The 26274-nt window shown below is 39.5% G+C and overlaps 1 protein-coding gene across 3 annotated transcripts in view; it reads left to right on the top strand.

Annotated features, from left to right (window-relative positions):
* Positions 1 to 26274, top strand: part of Rprd1a (regulation of nuclear pre-mRNA domain containing 1A) — a 46018-nt gene that overhangs the window by 2674 nt on the left and 17070 nt on the right. For all 3 annotated transcript variants that reach the window (XR_008722217.1, XM_055625477.1, XM_055625478.1), the window contains exons 2-6: positions 19146 to 19275; positions 20961 to 21067; positions 21146 to 21243; positions 21973 to 22099; positions 22207 to 22382. Coding sequence is in view for 2 of the 3 variants with exons in the window: in XM_055625477.1 (XP_055481452.1) it covers positions 19146 to 19275; positions 20961 to 21067; positions 21146 to 21243; positions 21973 to 22099; positions 22207 to 22382 (638 nt within the window). In the remaining variant the exon portion in view is untranslated. The remainder of the gene's footprint in view (positions 1 to 19145; positions 19276 to 20960; positions 21068 to 21145; positions 21244 to 21972; positions 22100 to 22206; positions 22383 to 26274) is intronic.

The raw sequence follows: 26274 nt of genomic DNA on the forward strand, positions 1-26274 counted from the left end.
TGTCTCGAAAAAAAAAAACAATAACAACAACAAAAAAAAAAAAAAAAAAAAGAGAGAGAGAAGAGAAACATTAACAACAGTGCTTGCTTGGTGGAGGAGTTAAAGTATACCTGCTGAACTTGACCTCTAATGAACCTGAAAGTTTATATATGCCTGTTGGCTTCAACATTCTCTTGCTAGAAAAAGATCCTGAAACAAAGCACATGGGCAGATTTGTGTATTGCAGCCTTATCACAAACTTGGAAATAACTTTACGTTGGGCTGTGTGTGGTACTGGGGATTGGACCCAAGGTCTTGCACACCATATTGCTCTCTTCATAACCAACATAAGTCCCAGTCCTTTGATACTATCTAGTACCATAGACTATTGATAGTCTCCCGGTTCACAGTAGTTAACTGATTGCCATTAGCGTTGTGCTACAGGAAATGAGAGTGCTGAAGGTGGTAAACAAAACTGTGGGGATGTGAAGATGATGTATGGCCTATGTCCTGTATGATAAGAAAGAAGACAGTCGACTCTGGTAGTTAAAAAATGGCCTTCAAATTGTGATAGTCACACAAATAAGTAATGTCCAGCAGAGTTTCTTGTTTGTTTCTTTTTAATCAGTGAACTAAATGCAGGTGTGTTCATTCTGCATCTGGAGGGCTCCATACAGCCAAGTCCAGGTATAAATGCTGTCTGACAACAGTGTCGTGAGTATCACAGTATGTGTTTTTTTTTAATTTTTTAATGTGTGGTTTTGTTAATCTTCGGCCATTCTGTTGCACCATTCTTTTTGTTTTAATTAATTTATCTTTTTAATAAATTGCAGTTTATTCACTTTGTATCCCAGCTGTAGCCCCCTCCCTGTTGCATCATTCTTTAGAAATTTTAAAAAAATTTTATTTATGTATATGGGTGCACATGTTTTTTGTGCACCATTTATGTGTCTGAGGAGGCTGGAAGATGGTGTTGAAACCTGAAAGTGGAGTTATAGATGGTTGTGAACTACCATATGAGTGCTGGGATTTGAATCTGGGTTCTCTGTAAGAACAGGAATTTCTCTTGACCACTGAGTCATCTCCAGCACTATTGTCTAGTTTTTAAAAATTGCTTATTTTATGTGTATGAGTGTTTCACTTGCTTTTCTGTGTGTGCATGCAGTACCCAAGGATGCTGTAAGGGGACCTCTCCCTTGAAACTGAAGTTGCAGACAGTTGTGAGCTCCTGTGCGTGCTGGGAGCTGAACTCCAGTCTTCTATAAGAACAATTGCTCTTAACCACCGAACCATCTTTGCAGCCCTATTGCATGGTTTGTGAGTGTGAGTTTTGTAGGTGACAATGTCTTACAGTGTCAAAAGCTTGGGCACTCTTGATAGAGCTACAATTCAACAATATCTTCAAAAATATTCAACAAATACCTTGAAACAGCATAACTAAGTTAAGAAACAACCAAATCTTGAGTTAAACAGCCAAGGTACAGACCAATTTGCTATTTAGAAAAGTTAGAAAATTAGTTTGAGTGGGGAATAGTGAGCTGTTGTATATGAAGTAGATAATGGGCTCCTTTGGGTTATTCTATTTCCATTTTTAGCTGTTTTAGCTTGGTTGTTTGCCTTTGATGGAAGTTCTTAAGTATTTGTTGAATTTGTATTCACTGATAATGCTTTAGATAGTACTGAATATTACCCGCTCTAGTTTGTTTGGTTTTTAGAAACAGCATTTGCTTTAAAATAGCTGTTTATAATATGTATCATATATATATATATATATATATATATATATATATATATATATATATATGTGCCCTTGAAGAGATTGTTATAATTGATAACTCTGTGTTGTGTGATACTGAACAAGTTTGCACTGAAGTTTCCATAGTTACAAAGAATTGCTGTTCTCAAACTAATGCAAACTGTAACTTTGAAGATAATTGTTGAATTGTAGCTCCGTGACTTTTTTCTCATTTTTAAAGCTTTTTCACTTCCCTTTCAAGGAATAAGACCTTTAAATATATAAATATATAAATACATAAATATATAAATGTGAAGTGAATTTGTAACATTATCTTAGATAGAAAATTTAAATAGTCAACTAGTAGACTGACAGGAAAAAAGTCAAGAAACATCAAATAAATATAAATGCCGTGCCGTTGTCACCCAGCCTCAACAGATAGTCTTTACCAACACTTAAAAGATGTTGACCTTTGTCTTTTCTCCTCATCTTTGTGTGTGTGTGTGGCTTGCCATGTGTCCTTGTGATGGTCAGAGGACACTCTGGAAGTCAGTTTTTTACTGTCATCAGGCTTGGTAGCAAGCACCTTTACAAGCCGTGCCATTTCACCAGCCACAAAATGTTACTTTTTGAAAATATCAAATATATAGCCACTATTTGTTTTCTTGGTCATCTTCTTTTCACTACTTCCTATTTTTCTTTGCCTCAATATCAAAAAGTTTGTTGCAGGTTATTGCTATACTTCATAAATCTGTCTGTGGCTTTCAATTTAAGTGGTTTTTTTTTTTTTGTTTGTTTGTTTGTTTGTTTGTTTTTTTAAACACAGTCTTATATTGCTCAGGCTAGCCCTAAACTTCTTATTCTTCTGCCTCTACCACCCAAGGGTTGGGATTATAGTCATTTACTTTCATGCTAGGCTTTTGTTTTGTTTTTGTTTTTTTGAAGTGGGATATATATTTATTACATTTGTTAAGTCTTTAAAAATTACTAAATTGATTTCATGCAACACAATATTTTTGATGAAAATGTATTTTCTAAAAGAATATTAGGAAGAGGAGTGAGTACTTTCTGCTTTGTTTGTGGTGCTGTGGCTACAGTTCAGGGTGTCCTGATGTTAAGTGAGCACTCTACCATTGAACCACCTCAGCACCTGCAGATCTTTTAAACGCCTTAATGGGAAAATGACTTCTCATGTTTGTTTCTGAATTCAGTCTGTTCCATCACACATCTCATGACTGTTGTAAAGCGCCACTGAGTGCATGTGAGAGACAGAGGAAAAGATTCAGGGTAATTTAGCATTAATGTAAAGGTAGTTCTGACTACATCCACTGCCAGTAGATGGTTTTGAAGATCCCAGGGGACTCGCCAACTATTTTCTAAGGAATATTTATATTTCCTGTAAACTGGTAGTTAGATAAGAAGCAGAAGATACATTGCTGTGCCTTAAGCGACATGTTCCTTTAAAATACTAATTCCTCTGAATTGAAATTTCCTTCTGTCTTAAAACGTAATCTAGGTTTTCTTCCCTGTGATTACATGTAAAAAAAAATGGTGATTTTTTTTTTGTTGTTGTTGTTCTTGGTTTACAAGTTACCTTTATGTGCCTTTACATTAAACAAACAAGTGTAATTTTATAGGTTTAAAAGAATTAAGGGAGCGAGGTGTAATGGTGCATGCCTCTTTAATCCCAGCACTCATAGAGGAAGAGGCAGGTGGATCTCTGTGAGTTCACGGCCAGCCTGGTCTACAAAGCAAGTCCAGGATGCCCGGGGCTACACAGAAAAATCCTGTCTTGAAAAAAGCAAAAACGAATAAACAAACAAATTAGGAAAAGGGCTTGTAAGATGGCTCCGTGGGTAAAAGTGCTTGCTGCCAAGCATGGTGATTCGAGTTCTAGTACTGCTTCTTATTTGGTGGAAAGAGTTCTCCAACCTCTCCATGCACACCAAAGGACACACATACCCGTGTGCACACATGTAATATGTGTAAAATTATAAAAGATCCCTTATGTTTGTATGCATGGATGTGAGTGCAACCTACATGCATGTACATGTCAGTGCTAGAGCTTGAGGATGATGTCTTTCCTCAGAAACTGCCTGTCTTGTTTTTTGAGATAGTGTCTCACCCAGAGCTCACTGATTAGGCCAAGCTGCCTAGCCAGTGTGCTCCAGGGCTCTGCCTCCTGGTTGCTGGGATGCATTGTCTGACTTGCTCTGACTTTGGTGGATTTTGGGGATTGAATTCAGGTTACATACCACGCATAAGCCATTTCTCAAGCTCAAGATTTTTTTTTTTAAGTGAGTAGAATGTTCTAGAAATTGTTGTTAAGATTAGAAACTGTTGTAAGAATACAGGTTTATACTGTCGCCTTAAGGATTTATTTTCTCAGGTTGTTGGGAATCAAACCTAGAGCCTTGCACATACCAGTCAAGTATTTTACCATTGTGCAGTCCTCAGCTGCTCTGGTCATCTGAATGTGGACATTTGCCATTGACATTTTCGTGGAACATTTCCAGTTCATAATTTCTGTTTTGGAGGAAGGAAGGGAAACATGCTGCATTTTAGATAAACCTTTGATGGGCTTCACTGTCTGCCTTGCTGGTTGGTGTTCTTAGGGACTGCTGCCACACTCTGATGTTCATGGTTCACAGGACATCACTCACTTCTCCAACTCCACAACTGTCCTTTTTACTTATTATTTTTAAAAAACTATTCTTTTTTAAAATTAATTTTGAATCATCTTATTAGTTGCAGGAAAAAGGCATTTTGGTCTTTGGGAGGGCATCATTTCAATCTATTACCATCTTATAGACAGTTCACATCTTTGTGATGGCAGGGTTTTTATTATTTATATAGCATTCTGCCTACACACCAGATCTCACTATAGATGGTTATAAGCCACCATGTGGTTGCTGGGAATCGAACTCAGAACGTTTGAAAGAAGAGCAAGTGTTCTTAACCTCTGAGCCATCTCTCCAGACCAGATGGCAGGGTGTTTTAGTTTGACGACTTTTTCTACACGTGTGGTTATTATAAATGGTTCTCAAGCTTGTTCACCATCCTTCCTCCTTCTTTCTTCCTCATGAAAAAAATACTTAACTGAAAAAAAGTCAATTGTGTTTTTTTAAATTAAGAAAATTGTATCATTGAATGTTTGTCCTGTAGCATTTTGCTCTAGTTCTAATTCAGAGACAGCTTAAGTAAAGTTCATCATTTCACCCAGCATCGTTGGTATTTGCAGGTAACTCAGCTGGTCTTGAGTTTCTTGTTAAGTAGCTGAGGAACTTGAATTTTTGATCCTCCTGTCTCCTCTCAAGAGCTATTTTATATTAGTATTTAAAACAAATTTAATTTATTTGAGTAGTCAAGGACTATATTCTAAACTACTAGATCATCCAGTTTTCTTAGCAGTATATTATAAAGTATTTTGTTTTTTGAGTTAAGAGTCTTGCTGTAATATGGCTCTATCTTCTTGGTACTTGATATATAGCTCATGCTGGTACCTGACTTTTTGGCGATCCTCATGTTTCAGCCTTTAGAGAGTGCTTGGCACTCCCAAGATAGAAGGTACTATTTTGTTTGTTTTTGTTTTGTTTGAGACAAACTTCTGCTTTCTTTCCTCCCCTCCACACCCCAAGTAAATAACTTGGAGGGAAAAAAAAAGACTGTTTAGGCCTCTTGTTCCTGGGAGCCAAGCTGCCTAAAGGGGAGAAGGGCTGGGAAGCTGTTACAGGAAAGGGATTGGATGGAGTTAGAAATAAAATCTTGCTGGGTGGTGGCTGTGTATGCCTTTAATCCCAGCACTAGGGAGGTAGAGGCAGAGGAATCTCTGATTCAGGTCCAACCTGGTCTACAGAGCTAGTTCCAAGACAGCCAGGGCTATACAAAGAAACCAGATCTTGACACCCCCCGCCCCCAACCCAAAACAGAAAATTAAATTAGTTGAGTCAGTGGGTGGGCCCTCCTTCAGAACAATTAAGACTTACAAATCAAAAATGCAGTAATCCTAGCTTTTGTGTTTGCTTACATACTTACCCTTACTGTTGAGTATTATCTCTTAGGACTTTTAATTAGTATCTAATGTTTTTCATGCTAAAGAGTCCTTTTAGCATGTTCTTTGGTAGCATGAAAGATTCTCTTTCATCTTTACAGAGCAGTCTTCCAGAGGCTGTAGAAATGGCATGTGTTTAAGAGTACTGGTTCTTTCGGAGGACCTGAGTTCAATAATTTAGCACCCCCAGGGCAGCTCACAAACTCAGGATCTCCAGTTTCAGGGGCTCTGATAATGGCTTCTTAGCCTCAGCACCCGACGACCAAGTGGTGCTGACATGCGTGCATGTTTTACACCCATACATGCAAAAAATGACATATTTTTAAAGGTTGTTTCATAGCTCAGGCTGAGCCTGATCTCTGGTAAATCGGACTGAAGCCTATGTGGCTGGGATTAAAGGGAAAAACAACTGTGCCTATCCAAAATTGTTGGTTCTAGGGCTGCCACCCCTACCCCCTTCAGGACTTCATGACCATTGTTTCTGATGAGAAATTGGCTTTTAGTCATTTCTTGTGCTTTCGGACTGCACTGTTATCATTTCATGGTGTAGTTAGTTGTCTCTGTAAGTTCTTTTGAGTTTATCCTACTTTGTGTTTAGTAAGGTTGAGTTTGTAAATTCCCATTTTTGTTCAAGTTTTAAGAGTTTTCAGCCATTAAAATAGTCCACTTACCTTCAGGTCAAGCATTCCAATTATCAGTCTGTGGCTCCCCAAAACTACAGGTAGCACTGAATCCTTGTTCACTGTTTCCCCCTTAAACAATATACACAGAGACTTAACGGATTTTCCATCTTAGCAAAGCACCTGTCAGACACTGTGGTCATAACATACACTTTAAAGTGTCGCAGCAAAACTAGTTCAACTCTCTTTTTGCCTTAGGGCACTAGGAGTCGATCTGTCCTTACTGTAAACTACAGTAACTGGAGCATATGATTTTTTTTTCTTTTAAATTAAATGGAGGGTAGCACTTTTCTAGTTCTTTCTTACATTGTCGTTATTTCATGTGTTTTAACAAGCCTGTGTTGATTTTATTATTAGAAGACTCAACTTTTTGCTCTGTTTTTACATAACAGCTCAGTAGACATTTTATAGGTATGTATTAAATGAATTATTGATTGGACCTCAGAAAACTAAAATCTGAGAGCTGTACAATATTTTCATTTTAAAAGTGGAGGTCCCATGTGACCTCTTCAGATAATGACATCCTTGCATAGTTCCTGATGCTGATGACTGGCGCTTTCCTCCCTTTTTTTTTTTTTTCCTTGTCTATTCATGCTGAAGAGTTTTCAGTTGGCTGTGTGCTGGTGTATACTATTAATCCCAGGCAGGTCTAGTTCAAGGCCAGCTTGATTTATGTTATGACAGGTTCTGGGTCAGCCAGAACTAGGAGTTTTCAGTTGTATTGATCTTTCTCAAGATTAGGCTTTGTTTACATCAGTCCTTTCCTTCTTTTCCATTTAATTGCTCTCTTCACTGTCCTCCTGTTTGCATGGGTTTATTTTGTGCTGCAACTTGCCTTCCTAATTTTTTGAGCTCTGAGCTTGCGTTAGTGATTTGAGACATTTTTTTCCTGCAGTGTGCATTTATTGTGTTCAGTGTTCTTTCTTGGGACTACTTCACCTGTGTCCCATGGATTTGAAATGTATTTTAAAGAAATTTTCATGCTGGTTTGCATTTTTATGATGGCTATTTTAAGGCTTTTTATTAGATAATTCTCACCTCTCCTTGCTGTTGGCATCTGTTGATTATTGTACTTTTATTCTGTTTGAGAACTTCTTGTCTCTAGTTTTAGTGAGTAAAAACTGATTCACTGCCAGGTGTAACCAGCCCTTGCGGAATAGAAACACCACTCCCCAAGTTGAAAGAACAATGAGAGCCCGTTTCAGAAAGCAATGTAAGAAACAACCCCCTAAAAGTTGACTCAGGTTTTGTTTTGTTTTGTTTTGAGACCTAGTTTTACTGTGTATCCCTGGCTGTCCTGGAACTCACTGTGTAGACCAGGCTGGCCCTCAACACAGAGATTTTGCCTGCCACTTCTCCATCCCCTAATCCCCACTGGGTTTGAAGGTAAGCTCTATTCCATCTGGTTTTTGATTCATAGATTCATTGAGTGGTATTATGAAACTCTCCCTCTTGCTCAGTCTTGATTTTATTGGATCTCAGACAGCACATCACAAGAGGGAGGTGTGGTGACTGTTGGGTGCTAATGTGGATTCACTGATTCTTCACTGACTGACTGCACAGGGACAAAGGGAATGGGTGCTGCCTGTTAACTGCTGGGCTTTTATGAGAACTGCCTTATGACTCAAGCAAGACTCCTGTGACACACTCTTTGGATGTGCTGCCTTATGGCTAAGGAGGGGATGGGGTCTGTGCATGCGGGTTCTCACTTTATCTTTCTCCAGTGCTGCTGTGACCAGATTTGTTCTGCTAGGAGTGTAGCAGTTTTCTGCCTTGCTTGGGGCCTGGAGAGCTGGTTCAGTAGTTCAAAGCAATGGCTGCTCTTTGAGGTCGTGTGCCATTCCCAGCACCTGCATGGGGGCTGACAACTCCATTTCCAGGGGATCCAGTGCTCTCTTTAGGCCAGCATATTTGTACACATGTACTTGGAGTCTCTCTCTCTCTCTCTTTCACACATACACACATAGAGTTTTTTGCTTTGCTAGGTGCTTTTTTCCATGGTGATTTGGCTAATGAACCAGACAAATGTTTTAGGAGTTTTTATGTCAGCATTTGTTTTAGTTTCTCAGTCTTTGAGCTACAAAGAAACGGGAATGTATCCTGCTACTGTTTGGGTTCCCAGATCCCAAGCCAGTCCTTCATTTCTGTCTCCTGTTGGTTTTAGTTATGTTATACTAGCAGCAGGAGTAGAAGAGATGCCTGGGTTTTCTTCCTAGAATCAGAAGTCCCTTGCAGGTGCTGAGATTTGAACTAATGTTTGGAACTCTTAGAATACTACTCTTTCTTAATTATTGTTTTTGGAGGGTATGCTAGGTATCAAACTCAGTGCTTTGCCATTGAGCTGCTTACACCTTAAACTTTTTTTTTTTTTTTAAAGTCAGGGTTTCAGTTATGTAGGTTGGCCTGCTTGTCTCAGCCTCCCAAGTGCTGGTATTTAAAAAGGTACATGTTATTACTCCAGGCCCAGTTTTTCCTCCTTTCCTTTTCGTTTTCCTTTTCCTTGTCCTTTTCCTTTTCCTTTCCTTTCTCTTCCTGTCCTTTTCTTTTTCCCTTTCCTGTCCTTTCCTTTCCTTTCTTCCTTCTTTTCCCTTCCTTCCACAAAAACAAAACAAAACAACAAACCTGGGGTGCCATTATGTGGCTTAGGCTGCCTCAGATTGATATAGTCTGACAGACGAGCTGTCATATTCAGCCAGACTAGTGTTTTCCTGTCTCTGTCAGCAGAGGATACTTTCTGTTTGTCATGCTGTGTTAACTCTTCTGATTTACTTATTTATTTTATGTACATTGGTGTTTTGCCTGTATTATGTTTCTATGAGGGTGTTAGATTCCCTGGAACAGGAGTTACAGACAGTTGTGAGCTGCCATGCGGGTGCTGGGAATTGAACCTGGTCCTCTGGAAGAGCAGCCAGTGCTCCTAACCGCTGAGCCACCTCTCCAGTGTGTTAGCTCTTTCTGAAATTGAAAGATTCAAACTTATTGTTGTGTGTGTGTATTTGATGACAGGAAGGTGGGGTTCATGCTGTGGAGCAACAGAGGTCAGAAGACAACTCTGTGGAGTAGGTCGTGTCCTCCCACCTTTACATGGTCCTGGGGGTAGAGCCCAGGTCATCAAGTTAGCAGCAAGCACCTTTACACTCTGTATCTCTGGCTGATTTTTAGCGAATTCAATTTAATGTAATACTATGCCAAACACTAATTGTCACTTTTTTTTTTCCCCCCGAGACAGAGTTTCTCTGTATAGCCTTTGCTGTCCTGCTTTGTAGATCAGGCTAGCTTTGAACTCACAGAGATCCGCCTGCCTTTGCCTGTCTGAATATTGCGATTACAGCTGTGAGCTGCCACTATACCAGGCCTAATTGTTATTTTTTAATGCCCTAAAATTGTTGGTTTGAAATTTTGAATAACAAAGCAGTATACAAAATTGCTTAATAAAAATCCATTGTAAAGAGGTCAGTATAGTAATCTCCAGATTAATTTGTAAATGCTGAGAAAATTAAAGAATGTTTTTTTAATAGTCCAGTTTGTCCCTGAATCTTGATTTCTGCTGCCTCAGTTTCCTGGCATGGGGGTTTTGGTATGCACTGGAAGAATGTGTGTGTTTGTGTGTCTATGTAGGTCAGAGGACAACATGATGGAATATGTTCTCTTTTTGCTATATAGTTTCTGTAATTGAATTCTAGTTGTCAAGTTCAGTGGCCAGTACTCTTATACATTGAGCCGTCTTGCTGATCACAGGATCTTTGTTACAGGGCTTTTGTTGTTGTCGTGTTTTTTTTTTTTTTTTTTTTTTGTCTTTTTTTTTTATTTTGTTTTTGTTTTACCGAGACAGGGTTTCTCTGTGTAGCTTTGGCTGTCCTGTATTCACTTTGTAATCACAGAAATCTGGCCTTGAACTCAAAGGGATCTGCCGGCCTCTGCCTTCCCGAGTACTGAGATTACAGGTGTGTGCCACCATGCCTGGCTCCCAGGATCGTTTTTTCAACAAATTTAGAACTAATTCTTAAGATTATTGGGAAAGGTAGACTTTGGAAGAAGAGCCTAGGTCATTTTGAAGGAAGGCAGTGGAAGTACCCATTTTAAGTTTCTAGGCAGACTGTAAACTCGTTTTACCCGGAACAAGGATGCTGGGTAGGAGTTAGAAGTGTACAGAGTGGAACAGAGCAGCGGTTGAGGAGGATCCTTGTGGTTTGGAGTTCTGTAGTCATGTAGATACTCAGATCCTTGAGAACCCGTGGAGAAACAAATAGTCTTTGTCCTACCCAGTGGCAGGGAGAAAGCAAATGTGAATGAGTAAAAAACAGTTATGCAAACATGAGAGAATGTACATTTACCACTACTTCTTGGAATGTCAGTGATTTTTCTAAATAGGCTGTCAGCCAAGATTCATGTAGGAAATAAATTTAGCTACATAAATCTCTTAAACTTTTTGAATATAGAAAATGCCAAGTTTCAATTTTAAGCACTAACTCCATAGAAGATACCTAAAGCATAAAAGGGCAAATTTATTTATAAATATAAATTAATAAGCTATTATCTCAGCTGAAACCAGGCAACATGATATGAACAGGAAGTTTACCAAAGAGGGAATATGAACATTTTAAGAACTCAGCCTTACCCCTTGGTGGTGCATACCTTTAATCCCAGTCCTGGGGAGGCAGAGGCAGGATGATCTCTGAGTTCCAGGCCAGCATGGTCTATAGAGCGAATTCTAGGACACCAGAACAGCCAGGGCTACACAGAGAAACCTTGTCTCCAAGATCCAAAAGAAACAAACAAACCCTCAGCCTCAGCCTCTCTAGTTTGGAATTGCAGATGAAAATACTGTTGCACAAGATTGACAAAAATTTTAAGTATTCAGTTTGGTTGTACAATGTGTTGTTCATGTGTTTTTGTGGACATGACAACGTCAGTTGAAATTGATTTACCTCTCAGTACATCATCTTGGGATCCATCCTATATTCATACTTGTTCATGTTAATGGGATAAAATGCATCAGTGATTTGAAGCCTGTGTATTATGTGACCCAGTTGCCATGAAGAAATGACATTATTGAAAAGTGTTTGGTAGTGTACAAAAGTCTAGATGAAGTGCTCTTTTTAAAGGCATGTTTAGCATTTCATTTATGAAAAAAGTCTTGTGTGTGTATTGACTTCATGTGTATTCAGAGTGGCTGAAAGATGCATACACTAAGTTACTCCTCTGTGTTTACCCATAATTGGGCATAGAGATGAGGATATCTCACTAGCTCATTGCTTATAATGAATTTTCAAAATCATACGCTGGGCAGGTGGTGGTGGCGGCACACACCTGCATGTAATTCCAGCACTTGGGAGGCAGAGGCAGGTGAATCTCTTGGTCTACAAGAGGCCAGCTTGGTCTACAAAATGAGTTCCAGGACAGCCAAAGTTGCGCAGAGAAACCATGTCTTGAAATATCAAAATCAATTAATCATATACAAAAGTGAGAAATGACCAGATACTTCATGAACATCATCCAGTTTCGGCATCATCTTTTTTTTTTTTTTTTGAGATAGGCTCTCATGTATTTAGGGCTGGCCTTCAACTCATTCTGTAGTCAAGCATGACCTTATGATTTTGAACATAATGATTTCTCCTGACTCTACCTCCCAAGGCTGGGATTACAAATGTGCACCACTACTTCCTGGTTTATGCAGTTCTGGGGATTGCACCCAAAGTTTGTGTATGCATGGTAGGCAAGTGTCTTTCAGTTGAGTTTCAGTAGTTTAGCTGTAGAGTCCAGCCCTGGCTTCAGCATTAGTGACATAGTGTCTTTACTATTTCATGCCTATGGCTTCTCCATTTTGCTACTTGATTCTTTCCTCTGGTTATTTAAAGCAAATATCAGATATAGAGCCATTTTTATCGTAACACATCAGGATTACCATAGATTAAGACCTATATTAAACTTTTAATACAATCATAAGGGGATAATCATACCTAATAAAATTAACCACAACTTTTCAAATTTATGTGTGTGTGTGTGTGTGTGTGTGCTCATTTGTGCCCCACTAAGCCATCATCATAATTATGAGCCCCATAACTGATTATTTCCAACCTAGTCTGTGTTTTGTATCTCTGGTTCCCTTAGAAATGTCTTGAATATTATTATTATTATAAAGTAGAATTCACACATAGATTTTGGTTGACAGATCTTTTCTTCATCTTACCCTCCCTGTTTAATTTTGAGAAAGGATTTCACTGTGTAGCCCTGGCTGACCTATGTAGGTCAGGCTGACTTCAAACTCACAGAGATCTGCCTGCTTTGCCTCTCCTGTGCTGGGTTTAAAGCTGTGCAACCACCATGCCTCGCATCCTTCCTGTTTTTGTTTATTGTTTTTTATTGCGTGAAATTTATTTGCTGAAAAGATTGTGTCCTCTGGACTATAGGATTTCTCTCATGTCTGTCTTCAGCCAGACATGTTGGTGTTTACTTGTGATTTCAGCACTCTAGAGACAGGCAATAGAATGAGCACAAGTTCAGGGCCTACCTGCTCTACATCTAAGCTAGCCAGGGCTACATAGTGAGACCTTGCCTTAAAAACAGTATAGGCCCCAGACAGATAGCATTGGTATCATCTGAGAACTGTGAGAAATGAGTATTTTTGGAGTTTTATCTCAGACAGAAACAGGGTAGGACCAGCTGTTTGTGCTTTAGTAAGCCTTCTAGGTGATTCTAAGTAATAATCATGTTTGGATATCTGACCTGCAAAAAACTTCTCCTTCATCAACCATTGATTCTCTGAAATACAATTCGTACAGGGGAAAATAGCTTGTTGGCACCCTCTAAATATTAGGGCTCACACTGTATTAGTTGCCTTTCCTATCACTGCCACAGAATCCCTCACATTAACAGTGTCTAAGGAGGAAGGTTTTTGGCTCATGGCCTCACAGGTTTCATCCCATGTCCCATTATTTTGGCCTTTGGATGAGGCAGAACATCTTAGCAGTGAAGAGAAGGCAGTTGATACAGGTGGTTAATGTGGGCAAGGAGAACAAAAGACGGAAATCCCAGCTCCAGTTTGCCTGGCCTTTTACAGTATTCTCTGTGCAATTGTAACTTGCAACTCCTGTAACATGGTGCCTGAGATGATCAACGGAGGCAAGAAAACTCCAAGTTTAAGGCCAACCTGAGATACATAGCAAGACCATATCATTAACACCCACAAACCAAAACCAAAAATGGAGGAGGGGTTCTTTTTTACTCTTTTACTCATGGTTCAGTCTGTGATTGGTTGACTGATTTGATTTTTGGAACTGTGGAGAAGCATCATCATGGTGAGTGTGAGGTAGCAAAGCTGTTCAAATACAGCTTTCAAGGGCATGCCTCCTGTGAACTTCCCTTGAGACCCTTGACTTCTGAAGTTTCTCCCCTCTGTAGATACAAATCTTTTCTGTTTGAGCTTTCCAGAAGGTGTATCTGTGTGCCCTGCCCACCACCTACTTGCAGAACTGCTGAGTGCCATTTTTTAAGCAGTGACACTTACACTTTTGATAGTTTGGTATTTTCTTTTAAAATGTTAAACTGCATTTTTATTTATTTAGTCTCCTTTGTGTATGTGGGTTTGTGCATGAATATGCCTAATGCAATGCCCATAAATATGGTAAAAACTAAAATAATGACCTGAATTAATGAAGGAATGGCGTGAGCTCTTCATCATTTATAACTAATCCTTTGTCAAATTTCATTCAGAAAACATAATTAAATTGTACTAAAAATTATATGTTCTGTGTGTTTTTTTGTTTTTTTTTGTTTTTTTTTTTTGAGCGCAGGTTGGTCTCACACTTACTGTTTAGTGGACAGATCTTGAGTTCCAGATCATCCTGCTGTGTATTCTCCAACAACTAGGGTTATAGGTCAGCACTACCACATTTGGCTTAATAGAGCTTTTGAAAACATTACTACATATATTTACTGGCCAGACCCCACCTGTGGAGGGCCATGGACAACGTACAGAGGTCAACTCTCCCCTTTACTACGTGGGCCCTGGGGATCAAACTCAGGTAGTCAGGCTTGTCAACAATTGTCATTACCTGTTGACCTGTCATGCAACCCAATACAGAATTTTTTTTTTTTAAAGATTAGGTCCCATAACATAACCACACTGACCTCATAGTTGTGATCCTCCTGCCTCAGCCTTCTGAGTTTAGTGTAGGATTACCAAGCGTGGCTGTGGCAAACCTTTCTTTGTAATAGATAGTTGTTACAAAATAATGACTTTTCTCCTCATCTCTTTCTGTAAGACCTAAAGTGTGCACCCCCCACCCCCGGAGCGTCCAAGTGCGTATGTTGATATACAGGCTCTAGGAAGAATTTATATCTCTATACCCAGAGCACCATAAGACTTATCTCAGGGAGTGGGACGTACAGCGATCATATTTCATTATATGAACATTGAGTGGCGCTTACGTGGCTTATGTTTTATTGATAAAATACAGCAAGGTACCCAGACACAGTGGGCTATAATGTTCATGAATCCTTTTATGTTGGTGTTACTGTATTTATGGAGAGAAGAAATGAAGGAAAAAGGAACATGCATTTTATTATAACCCAACACTAAATTGTGTTGGGTTTATAATCTGCCAGTATTTGAGGAGCTTGAAAAAATTTCTAACCCATGAAAAGGGTAGACAAAATGGTTTTTGTTTTGTGCCAGTTATGATCCATGGCACAAAGCAAACATCGAATAGAAACTGTTTAAATGAATGGAAGATGTGCAAACTAGGGAATCTTGTGAACAGCAGAAGCGTAGGAACTGACCAGGTCAGACTCACTAGACAGATTGTTTCTTTAGGGAATTAGGAATTTGAGGTGGAAATCCAGATCTTAATGCATGCTTGGAAAGTACTCTACTACTGAGCCACATCCCTAGCTTTTTTGTTTTGTGTTTTGGATTTTGAGACAGTCTTACTCTGCATCATAGGCTGGCTTAGAACTCCCAGTCTATTTGCAGCTGCCTCCCAGCTGCCTGCTATTACAGGCCTGTATGAAAGTATGAATGGCTGTTATTTTAAAAAACTGTCTGAATTTATTTGTAAATCATTTTTGCAATTTTACTCCTGGCATTGCATTATTCATTCTCTCTCTCTTCCCCTTCCTCCTTCCCTCTTTCCTTTTTTTTTTTTTTTTTTTTTTTTTTTTTTTTTTCCTCCCCTCTTTTTTTTTTTTTTTTTTTTTTTTTTTTTCTTGTTGTTGTCGTCCCGAGACAAGGTTTTTCTGTGTAACAGCCTTGGCTCTCCTGGAACTAACTTTGGCTGTAAACTAGGCTGGCCTTGAAAGAGCTGCCTGCCTCTGCCTCCACAGTGCTAGGATTAAATGTATGTGCTATCACATCCGGCATTATAGGAAATACTCAAAATTTCTTGTATTTTAACCTTGGTTCCACAAGAGGAAAAATTGAAAATAGTGCTTTGCAGTCAGGACCTAACCAATCCAAGCTGGTCAGCAAGCCCCAGGGATCTCCTTGTGCCTGCCTCCTCAGCACATTTGTTTTTCTGTTTGTTGAGATTGGATCTCATTACACAGACAAGGATGGCCTGAAACTTGGAGATTTGCTTGCTTCTGCCTTCTTGAGTGTGGTACATAAATGCATGTACTACCATGCCTAGGCCTAGGCAGCTTTCCAGAACACAGAAAACTATAAAATTGAGATACTTCTCAAATACCTTGGTTAGTACATCGGTAAGCAGATTGGTGCAAAATGGGGAGAAATGCGCTACAGGCCTTTGATGCTGCCTGATAGAACTGACATTATTCTTAGCTGTTTTATTTTATTTGTTTGTTTGTTTGGATTTTGGAGACAGGGTGTCTCTGTGTAGTCCTGGCTGTCTTGGAACTGGCTTTGGAGACCAGGCTGGCCTAGAACTCACTTAGATCCTCCTGCCCTCTGCCTCCTAAGTGCTGAGACTAAAGCATGCTCAACCATGCCTGACTTCTTAGCTCTTTAATTGTTGAAAACTAGGGGAATCATACATTTCAAGGGATTCTTGTCTGTTAGCCACAGGATATTAGGTCTGGCACAGAGGTGGATGAGAATGGCTGTTTAGGGAATTGAAGATAACTTAGGTTCTGGGCCTGCAACATTCCAACCTCCCCATAGCACTGCTTTGTAGACACACTTTCTTCCTAGGAATTCTTGTTCATGGTTATTCATCCAATTCATTTTGTCTGCCTGCCCGCCTGCCTGCCTGTCTTTTGTCTCTCTTTCCTTTCTTCCTTTTTTTCTCCCTCTACCTTTCTCTCTCTGCCTGTCTCCCTTCAAGGTCTCATGCATACCAAGTAAGTGTTCTTCCATGGAGCTATATTCCCAGTCCTTAGAAATGTCATCTTGCAAAGCTGGAATGTTTTGATATATATTAAACAATATCCTCTGCTTCTGAACTTTTTCATCAGCACCTTCCTGTGGTCTGGCTCTGTGATTTCTTTTTGGGTATTACACATAAGGCGGACAAGAACAGTGATTTGATTATTTTTTAGTGGCTGGATTCTTCTACTTGGTGTCTATGTTGTAGACTGTCAGTTTTTTTTTTTTGGGGGGGTCAGGCTGAATAGCTTTCAGAAGGGCGGTAAACATCACTTTTGTTGTTGTTGTTTTCTCTGTGTAACAGAGTCATGGCTGTCTTAGAATTTACTTTGTAGACCAGGCTGGCTTAAAACTCACAGAGATCTGCTGACCTCTGCCTCCCTGAGTGCTGGGATTAAAGGTGTGTGCCACATGCCCAGCTGAACAGCACATTTTATCCATTGGTGAACATGTAGGATGTTGGATCTTGGCTGACCTCAAGCCTACCTCTTTTACTATGGATAAATTGCCTTTTTGATATTTCTTTGCTCAATTACCAAATAGCTATAATAATTTTTTACATTATTTGGGTTAAATTATGTATATATGTATATATGCGTATATATACACATACACATTGCTTAGTGTAGTGTGTAGCATATAATAAAAGTTAAAAAAAATGATGTAACTAAGAAAGGAGCCCCTCTATTAGCTCTTATTAAAAAGTACCGCAGGCAATCTCTTATTTAGATTAGAAAAAAAAACAAACGGTTTTAAAAATTATCTGATGGAGCTGGTACAATGTCACAAGCCTGTAATCCCAGCAGTCTGGAAGGCAGAGGCAGGCGGATCTCTGTGAGTTCGAGGCAAGCCTGGTCTACAAAGTGAGTCCAGGACAGCCAAGGCTACACAGAGAAATTGTGTCTTGAAAAACAAACAAACATATATATATAATTTGATGGAGGCTGGACATGGTGGTGCATGTCTTTAGGAAGCAGAAGCAAGAAGCACACTGAGTTTGAGGTTAGCCTGGCCTGCATAACAAAATCCAGCACAGCCAAGACTACATAGAGAAACACTGTCAAATTGGGCTGGAGAGATGGCTCAGTGGTTAGGAAGATTGACTGCTCTCTCAGTGGGACCTAAGTTCATTTCCCAGCTCCCACATGGGGCAGCTCATAACCAGTCCAGCTCCAGGGAATCTGACCTCTACAGGCATGCACATAAGGTCACATACCCTCTCACAGATAGAATGCATATACACACATTACTAAAATAAAATCTTAATCATTTGATGGGAGACAAAGTGAAAACTTGATAACTATTGGTTTTTCCGGGTATGATTGAGAGGGTGCCCATAAGTAAAAAGAGAATACCTTATAACCCTTTTCTCAAGAGGGTCTTGATGTCTTCACTTAATGTAACCAGACAAAACTCAGTGAAAAACTCAGTGAACTAGATACTGGTGATTATTAGATTTTTTACATTGTTCCACACCAGCAACTTTTAAAAGCAGGAGGAGCTGGTAGCAACATGAGCAGGCAGCTTAAGAATGTCATGGCTCAACTTAGAGCCTAACTATCCCTCACTTTGTGTTTTATTGTGTAGTGTGAGAAGGCTGTTATAGGTGTGAACTGAAAAGTGGGGTAGGGAGGTGGGGGTGGAAGTGAGTTTTCCACTAGGTGTTACAGTCAGCTCTTCCAAATGAGATTGTCTTATCAGATGAGTGGCATAGCCCTTTGGCTAAGCTGCTGTATTAACAGCAGAGATGCCTCTTTGGATGGCAGCTGGAAACAGGCCTGGCAAGGTTCAGGCCCAGCTGTCAGGAAGATGGGTCCAGGTCTGGAGAGTACTTAAATGGCTGTGCTGCTAGGAGTTAAGAGGCAAATTTCCAGGGCTGTGGTGGAAAGCTGATGGTAATACCCAGCACCTTTATTTCATGTGAAATCAGGGATTTATAAACTTTTGAGGGCGAATTTCTTTGATTCCATGGGGCTAGAGGTACAAGGGAACACTGGATTTACATGTAGTGGTATGGTTTTATCACAAGGAAAACATAGTATTTAATTATCCTATAGGTGGGGGAAAATCTCCAGGTACAATTGAAGGTCATTTTGCTGAAAGCTAGGATCTCTTTAGCATAGGGTGGGGTATTTCCTGGAGTCCTCACAAGCTTGCTGAACAGGTTTCTTATCAGGAAAGGGCCTGTAATCTTCACTGAGGGTTATGTGATGCTCCTTACAGGTTTTAGGGTTCATATAGAGAGGGCACCATCCTGAGAAAGGGAGTTGACAGTTATTGACAGAGCTCAGAGGCTATCTGAAATGGCAGACTTTCCCCAGCAGAGTCCCATAGTTTTAGTATCTTAATTTTTTTTTTTCTTTTCTAATTTTTTAGCCAAACCCAACAGGAAGCTTACTTTTCTCTACCTGGCCAATGATGTCATTCAGAACAGCAAAAGGAAGGGACCAGAGTTCACAAAAGATTTTGCACCAGTCATAGTGGAGGCATTCAAGCATGTTTCAAGGTAGGATCCTTTCTGTATATGAGGTAAGGTTTAGAATCAGCAAAATAAACAGGATGTGTTTATTTGAAGCTTTCATGCCATATGTGATGTTTTTGCTTTCTGTGAGGATTTGAGCTGCTGCTGAGGCATTTGGAGTACATGAATTACAGCTTTCCTGTAAGGGATCAGAAGTCCTGCTGTATCCTGCTGGGATTAACATCACTGAGAGTAAACTAGGAACTGAACTGAAATGTATGCTTGTAGAACTCCATCTTATGTCTGATATTCTGGACTTACTTAATATCACAATATTTTTTGTTTTGTTTTCTAGTGTGTGTATATATTTCTTAACATTTTAAAGTGCTTTAGAAATTAAGAATATTGAGCCCGCCTAGGTGGTTCACACCTTTGATCCTAGCACTCAGGAGGCAAAGGCAGGCAAATCTCTTGAGTTCAGGGCCAGCCTGGTTTACAAAGTGAGTCCAGGACAGCCAAGGCTGTTACATAGAAAAACCTTCTCTGGGGATCGAGGGGGTAGTATAAAGAATATTTAAAATAATCATAAACTTTTCAAAAGATTTTCAGGTAATTTTTTTCTGTGCATTTTTATTTATTTATTACAATTTATTCACTTTGTATCCCAGCTGAAGCTCCCTTCCTTGTCCCCTCCCAATTCCACCCTCCCTCCCTCTTCTCCTCCCATACCCATCCCCTAGTCCACTGATAGGTGAGCTCCTCCTCCCCTTCCCTCTGACCCTTGCCTATCAGGTCTCATCAGGACTGTCTGCGAAGTCTTCTTCTGTGGCCTGGTAAGGCTGCTCCCCCCTCAGGGGAAGGTGATCAAAGAGCCAGCCACTGAGTTCATGTCAGAGACAGTTCTTGTTCCAATTACTAGAGAACCCAGTTGGAGACTAAGCTGCCATGGGCTACATCTGTGCAGGGGTTCTAGGTTATCTCCATGAATGGTCCTTGGTTGGAGTATCAGTTTGCTTGAGGTAATTTTGTGTGTGGAAATCTTTTAGTTTATGCACTCTAAAATGTTTCTGTTTCATTCATTTATTTTTTTGTGTGTGCACATGTAGCAGTGCACACAGATGGAGATTAGAGTTTGTTTGTTTGTTTCCTATAATGTGGGTCTCAGGATTGTACTCAACCCTGAGTTCGTGAGACAAATGCAAAACCCAGGTGAGGTAGTGCTGAAGGAAATGGCAAATGGTTGAAAGTCACCTATGTCCTATTTTCCTTAAGGCCAGTATTCAGATTTGCTCTTACTGTTCAGATCCTCCTGGTCTCTAACTGGGCTGCATCTCTCAGGGTGCTGTTTGTAGCACCACGTTCTCATTCATAGTGCTTATGAACTAGAGGTGCTGTAATCAAGCTCCATTTGATTTCCATGACAGAGATGTTGGTGGGTTCGGTACAATTTAAAAGTGTACTGGAACTGTATTTTAGCTCCTTTCACTTGGGAACATTGTCTTTGTAAAGTCCTAGTGTCTGCTCCTAAAACTGACAAGACCATTTTGATGTGTTACTGAGTGAAGTGAGGGCAGTGTTGCAGTCACATCCCGCCTGAGAATGCCCGTTAGGAGCTAGTTTTTGGTCCTGTTTTAAATACCATTACTTTGTGGTGGCACTCACTGTGCAGTTTTACTGTTAGTATTTTAATTGTTTTTGTTTTTGTTTTTGTTTTTTTTTTTTTAATTTAGTGAAACTGATGAAAGTTGCAAGAAGCACCTTGGGAGAGTGTTATCTATTTGGGAAGAACGATCTGTTTATGAAAATGATGTATTAGAGCAACTTAAGCATGCCCTGTGTAAGTATAGGCTCTTGATCTCATTGTGTGATCCTCTCAGGAAAAAAGCTCATTAAAACTTCATGTTTTTAAAATCAGATGGAGATAAGAAGACGAGGAAGAGGACTTACGAGCAAATAAAGGTGGATGAGAATGAAAATTGTTCCTCTTTAGGGTCCCCAAGTGAACCACCACAGGTAAAAACTCAAGACAGCTCTGGGATTTTTAGTCTGTGACCTTTGGGCTTTGACACATTCAGTGTTCTGGATACAAGAAAGGCACGAAATTAATCTCTTTTCTGGTTAACAAATTGCTTTTCTTTGAAGTAGTATGCTGTGTGTATGTTTGTGTGTGTGTGTGTTTGTGTGTAAAAGGGGGGGGGTTTGAAAGATTTTATTATCTTTGTCTTTTGAGATAGGGTTTGTGTGTAACCCTGGCTGCCTCTAACTCACGGAGAACCACCAGTTAAAGTAGCCCCCTAACTACTGGAATTTAAAGCGCGTACTAGCATCACCGGGCTAGTTTCTTTACTTAAAATATCAAAAAGGATGGGGCCCAGGAGAGGTGGCTTGTCGGTTAAAAAACACTGCTGCTGTTAACCTCAGTTAAGCTGAGTTAGTCTCAGCACTCATTAGGTAGCTCACAAAATCTGTAATCCAGTTTCAGGGCATCTGGCATACTTTTCTGGTCTCTGGGGCCACCAGGCATGATCTTGTTGCACAAATAGATACACATGGAGACAAAACACATGAAAAACATTAGTCTAAAATGTTACTTTTAAAAAGGTTGCCTTAAGAAGTGTTAAATTATTGCGGACTTCTTGGTGGTGAATACTTCATAAGGATTAGGAATATGAAAGAGGTGTCAAATCCTTTATATTGTTAGAGCTTTATTTTTTTTGGTTCTGAAGTTATATAATTTTTTAGACTCTCGACCTTGTTAGAGCATTACAAGATTTAGAAAATGCAGCCTCAGGTGACGCAGCAGTCCATCAAAGGATCGCTTCTTTGCCTGTTGAAGTTCAAGAAGTATCCCTGCTTGAGAAAATAACAGGTAAGAACAGAAAGTGAGATCCAAGATGTTGTTTGGGAGGCAGGGTATGGGAGCAGCATGTCGTCATTTTCTCGGGTAATAATTGTGTTACTCTCTGCCTTTCTTAGATAAAGAATCTGGAGAGAGGCTTTCTAAAATGGTAGAGGATGCTTGCATGCTGCTGGCAGACTATAATGGCAGACTGGCGGCAGAGATAGATGATAGAAAGCAACTCACCCGAATGTTAGCAGATTTTCTTCGGTGTCAAAAGGAAGCCCTTGCAGAGAAAGAACATAAATTGGAAGTGCGTAACCTTTTCCTTCTTTAGTGCCAATTTAATTTAATTTAATTTAATTTTCATATGCCTTAATTTGTCTGAGTATCTTAAAAGTTCTTGCATTATGGACTGTTTTAGGCAGTGGCCCAGGTAAGCTTTTTCTTGCTATCAAGAGCTTTTCCCTGCACTTGAACCACAGCATCCTGATTAAGTAAACCTGAAATTTTGGTATTAGAAGAATTTGTTATATTTTAAAATTATTTATGTGAAATTCCATGTAGTAGTAGAAATTTAAACCCTTCAAGCACAAAAATAATAGGAAAATAACAAGTCTAATGAAGTCTTGTGTTAGTGGCAATAAATGGTTTGGTTTATTGAATTCCTAATCTTAGCATGTATCCTCTTTTAGGTCTGTCATTAAGTATTCAAATTATCCTCTCCAATTGTTGTTTCTCACACTTAACATATTCCCCAACATGCACTCTCTCTGGGCTTACACATGCTCTTCTAAGGTAATTGATGGATCGGGTATAGTTGTTACAGTTGGTGACAAGTCTGGAGGCTCAGGACCTAATAAAGAAGCAGCCCCTTATTCTTGAGCAGAGAACCTTGTTGGCATGGGAGAGCTGGGCTTGGTTTTATTTGAAAACAGACTATTGGATTGACTGGTTCTTACTTGAACTGTTTTAATTCCAATGCAATGTAAGATTATCCTGCCTTTTATTTATAAGACAGCTCATTCTAAATTTGTAGGTGTATCATGGTACTGCCTCTTAAGTCTGTTTTTTATTATTTAGCTCTTGGTGCATTAGTTTCTCAGTAAGCCCCAGGAGGTGCTTATACTGCTATTACAGTTCTGAGAGCTGTTTGATTATTCTACCCCAAGTGCTCAACTCCTTATTGTGCACTGTCATTTTTCAGTTTGCTCCCTCTCTGCTCACATAAACTTGCTCATTTATTGGCACTATGCTCTGTCCTGGAAGAGGTTGCCCAATTGAAATGGAAAAGATGCAGTGGAATTTCTTAGAACATGAATTTGGTAGTTGACTTACCTGTGTGTGATGTTGTAGTGGCCTTTCATCCTAATGTATCATTACTTGTTTCACTGTTTGCAGCACTAAGGGTGAGTATGTCAATAGTTTTTGTCTTCAGCCTTTTGGTACAGTTTCTTTAACTTCTGTCGAGCTTCTGTTGCAGATATTGGACACGGCGTATCTTCTATTGATGCCATCACCAATAGCATATTCTTCCAGCTAAAAATAAACATCAAACTCCAAAGCCTGTATTGTCTCATGTTTTTGAAAATTGAAGCACGAAGCTTTATTAATCTACCTAATACCTGCTTTCTCACTTTTGATGTTGACTACCATTGGTTTTGAAAATAGCGTTTATATTTGACACGCAACTGTAGAAAATAGATCACCACCCACCCGCCCCTTTGGCTGGTGCATTCTAGCTAAATTTTCTAGCTCATAGTCATACACAGTGCTGATGATGGTAATGCTACCATTTTCCATGTCTCAGGGGTACTGTTGTAGGCACTTCACATAATCACCTCATTCAGTCCTACACAGCAGGGTGTGTTATTATCCACACTTTATAGTCACGGGTGTAGGGCATAGGGAGATGAAGTAGCTCCCACGCTTTCACAGAGCACTTTTGGATTGTTAGGAGAGGCCAGACAGTGCCTCCAGCATCAATGCATTCTACTTCAAAAGCCATCCTGCCTTCCTATTCTTACAGGAAGAAGTATACCCTGTGGCCAAATCTTATTTCTCCAGCTTTCTAATCCTTCCCTTTCCATCTAATCACTGGGTTGAAATAAAGTCTTAGAGGGAAGTTTATTGTTCAGCATGACTGATTTTTTTTCTTCATTTTTTTTTTATTTTGAGTCACAGCTATTTCTTATTTATCTATTTATTTATCTATTTATTCATTTATTTATTTATTTATTTATTTATTTTTTAGAAGATGTATTTATTATGTATACAGGTCAGAAGGCGGCACCAGATTTCATTATATAGATAGGCTGTGAGCCCTGGTGTGGTTTCTGGAAATCAAACTCAGGACTTTGGGAAGAACAGCCAGCGCTCTTAACCTCTGAGCCAACTCTCCAGCCCACATGATTGAATTTTATATTGAAGAAACCACCTCAATTATAATTTTTTTGTTTAAAAATCTTTTGGGGTTTTCAACACAGGGATTCTCTGTGTAACCCTGGCTGTCCTGTTCCTGTGCCTCCTGACTGCTAGCTTTAAAGGTGTGTGCCACCATGCTCAGCTCATGATCATATTTTAAAGATACTCAAATAGCAAGAACTCACTGTAAATTGTCATTGAGAAGTAATCAGATATTTAGACATGCTTTGTATTAGTTGGCATCAACACCATGAAGCAGGACTGAGGATTGAAAGTTTGTGGTTTTCTAAGTCACAGTCCTTAGCAGTCTCAGTTAAAATGGAACAAAAGTATCAGTTTTGAGAAGTGACTATGTAATGTCTTGAGAAAGCCACTATTAAAGCATTTGATATCAGTGAAAGCATGAAGTGTTCATAACAGTTTTGGTATATTTGGTAATCACCTTTTTATTAACTTTGGTTAGTAAACAGATAATAGACTGTTATCAGGTAACAGAGAATAGAACTATCATCAGGTGTAGTACTTGTAAGGCTGAGGCAAGGAGATCCTGAGATTAAGACCAGCTTGGGCCACATAGCAGTTGTCTGACATGGGGCAGGAAAAGATAGATAGTAAGTAGATAGGTAGATCTGATAGGTGATACTATTTGATTTGGTCTGGAATCTTAAGCTTCCTGCCGTGGCCTCAGGAGCACTGGGATTGTGTCTACCACTATAACATGATTTAAAGTGACATTTTCATTTAATGTTTTTGGAGAGGAACCAATGTACAGATGGAAATTCTTTCATATCAATAAGATCCTTGATTGCTCAGTTTCCACAATGTAGTTTGTGGAAGGGGATGTGCTTTTATGAAGTGCTTGATGCCCTTATCTCAGCACTCAGGAGGCAGAGGCAGGCAGATCTCTGAGTTTAATGCCAGCCTGCTCTACAAAGGATAGTAGGCATTGTGTGAATGTTGGCTATTAAAGCTCATTCTGGGGTGGAAAGATGGCTCACTGAGTAAAATGCTTTCTAGGTAAGCCTGAAGAGCTGTGTTAGGATCTGTAGCCCCTGTGGAAATGATGGGCATGGTGATGTGTACCCAAGGTCCCAGTACCAGGAGGCAGAGACAGAGCCCCTAGGGCTTGCCAGTCAGTCTGGATAGCTGAATATGAGTTCCAGGTCCAGTGAGAGATCCTTAAAGTGGAAGCAGTGTAGGGAGATACCTTGACTGTGACCTGTGTCTTTCACATGCATTTGTGCTCCGACACAAAAGCTGTTCCTTCTTGAGGTGTTGTCATGTTGCCTTTGTTAATCTTTGCATTCATTATAGTAATTTGCTATGGGCAGAACAATGGAACAAGTTTGCATAGCTATATAACTTCTTTGAAGGATCTGCTCTCAGTAGGTCTCATGCATGCTAGGCTTCTGCTTTTCCACTGAGCTGCATTTCCAAGCCAGACTCTTAAAGCCTGCAGCAGGAGAACATCTTTTTTGTGTGTAATTTCACCCGTGCTGAGTACTGATAATCTTTTTAGTGATTGTATATTTGGTTGGAAGTGTTTGCTTTGTTTTTCCTATAATTCTTATCTCTTTTCACCACTCTTAGGTTCTGATTTTATATCTTCACATGTCTTTGCCTGTGTGTGTATGTATATACACACGTGTGTATATGCATATGTACATATACATACATATTTACATACATAAATGCATATATAATAGCTCCCATATATGCCATAAATATCCTCTGATATTTTATATTGCTTTTCAGTAATTTTATTGAAATTTGCATATGAT

The sequence above is a fragment of the Psammomys obesus genome, unplaced genomic scaffold (assembly GCF_907164565.1).
Source record: "Psammomys obesus unplaced genomic scaffold, mPsaObe1.curated_primary_1811, whole genome shotgun sequence".
NCBI lineage: Eukaryota > Metazoa > Chordata > Mammalia > Rodentia > Muridae > Psammomys > Psammomys obesus.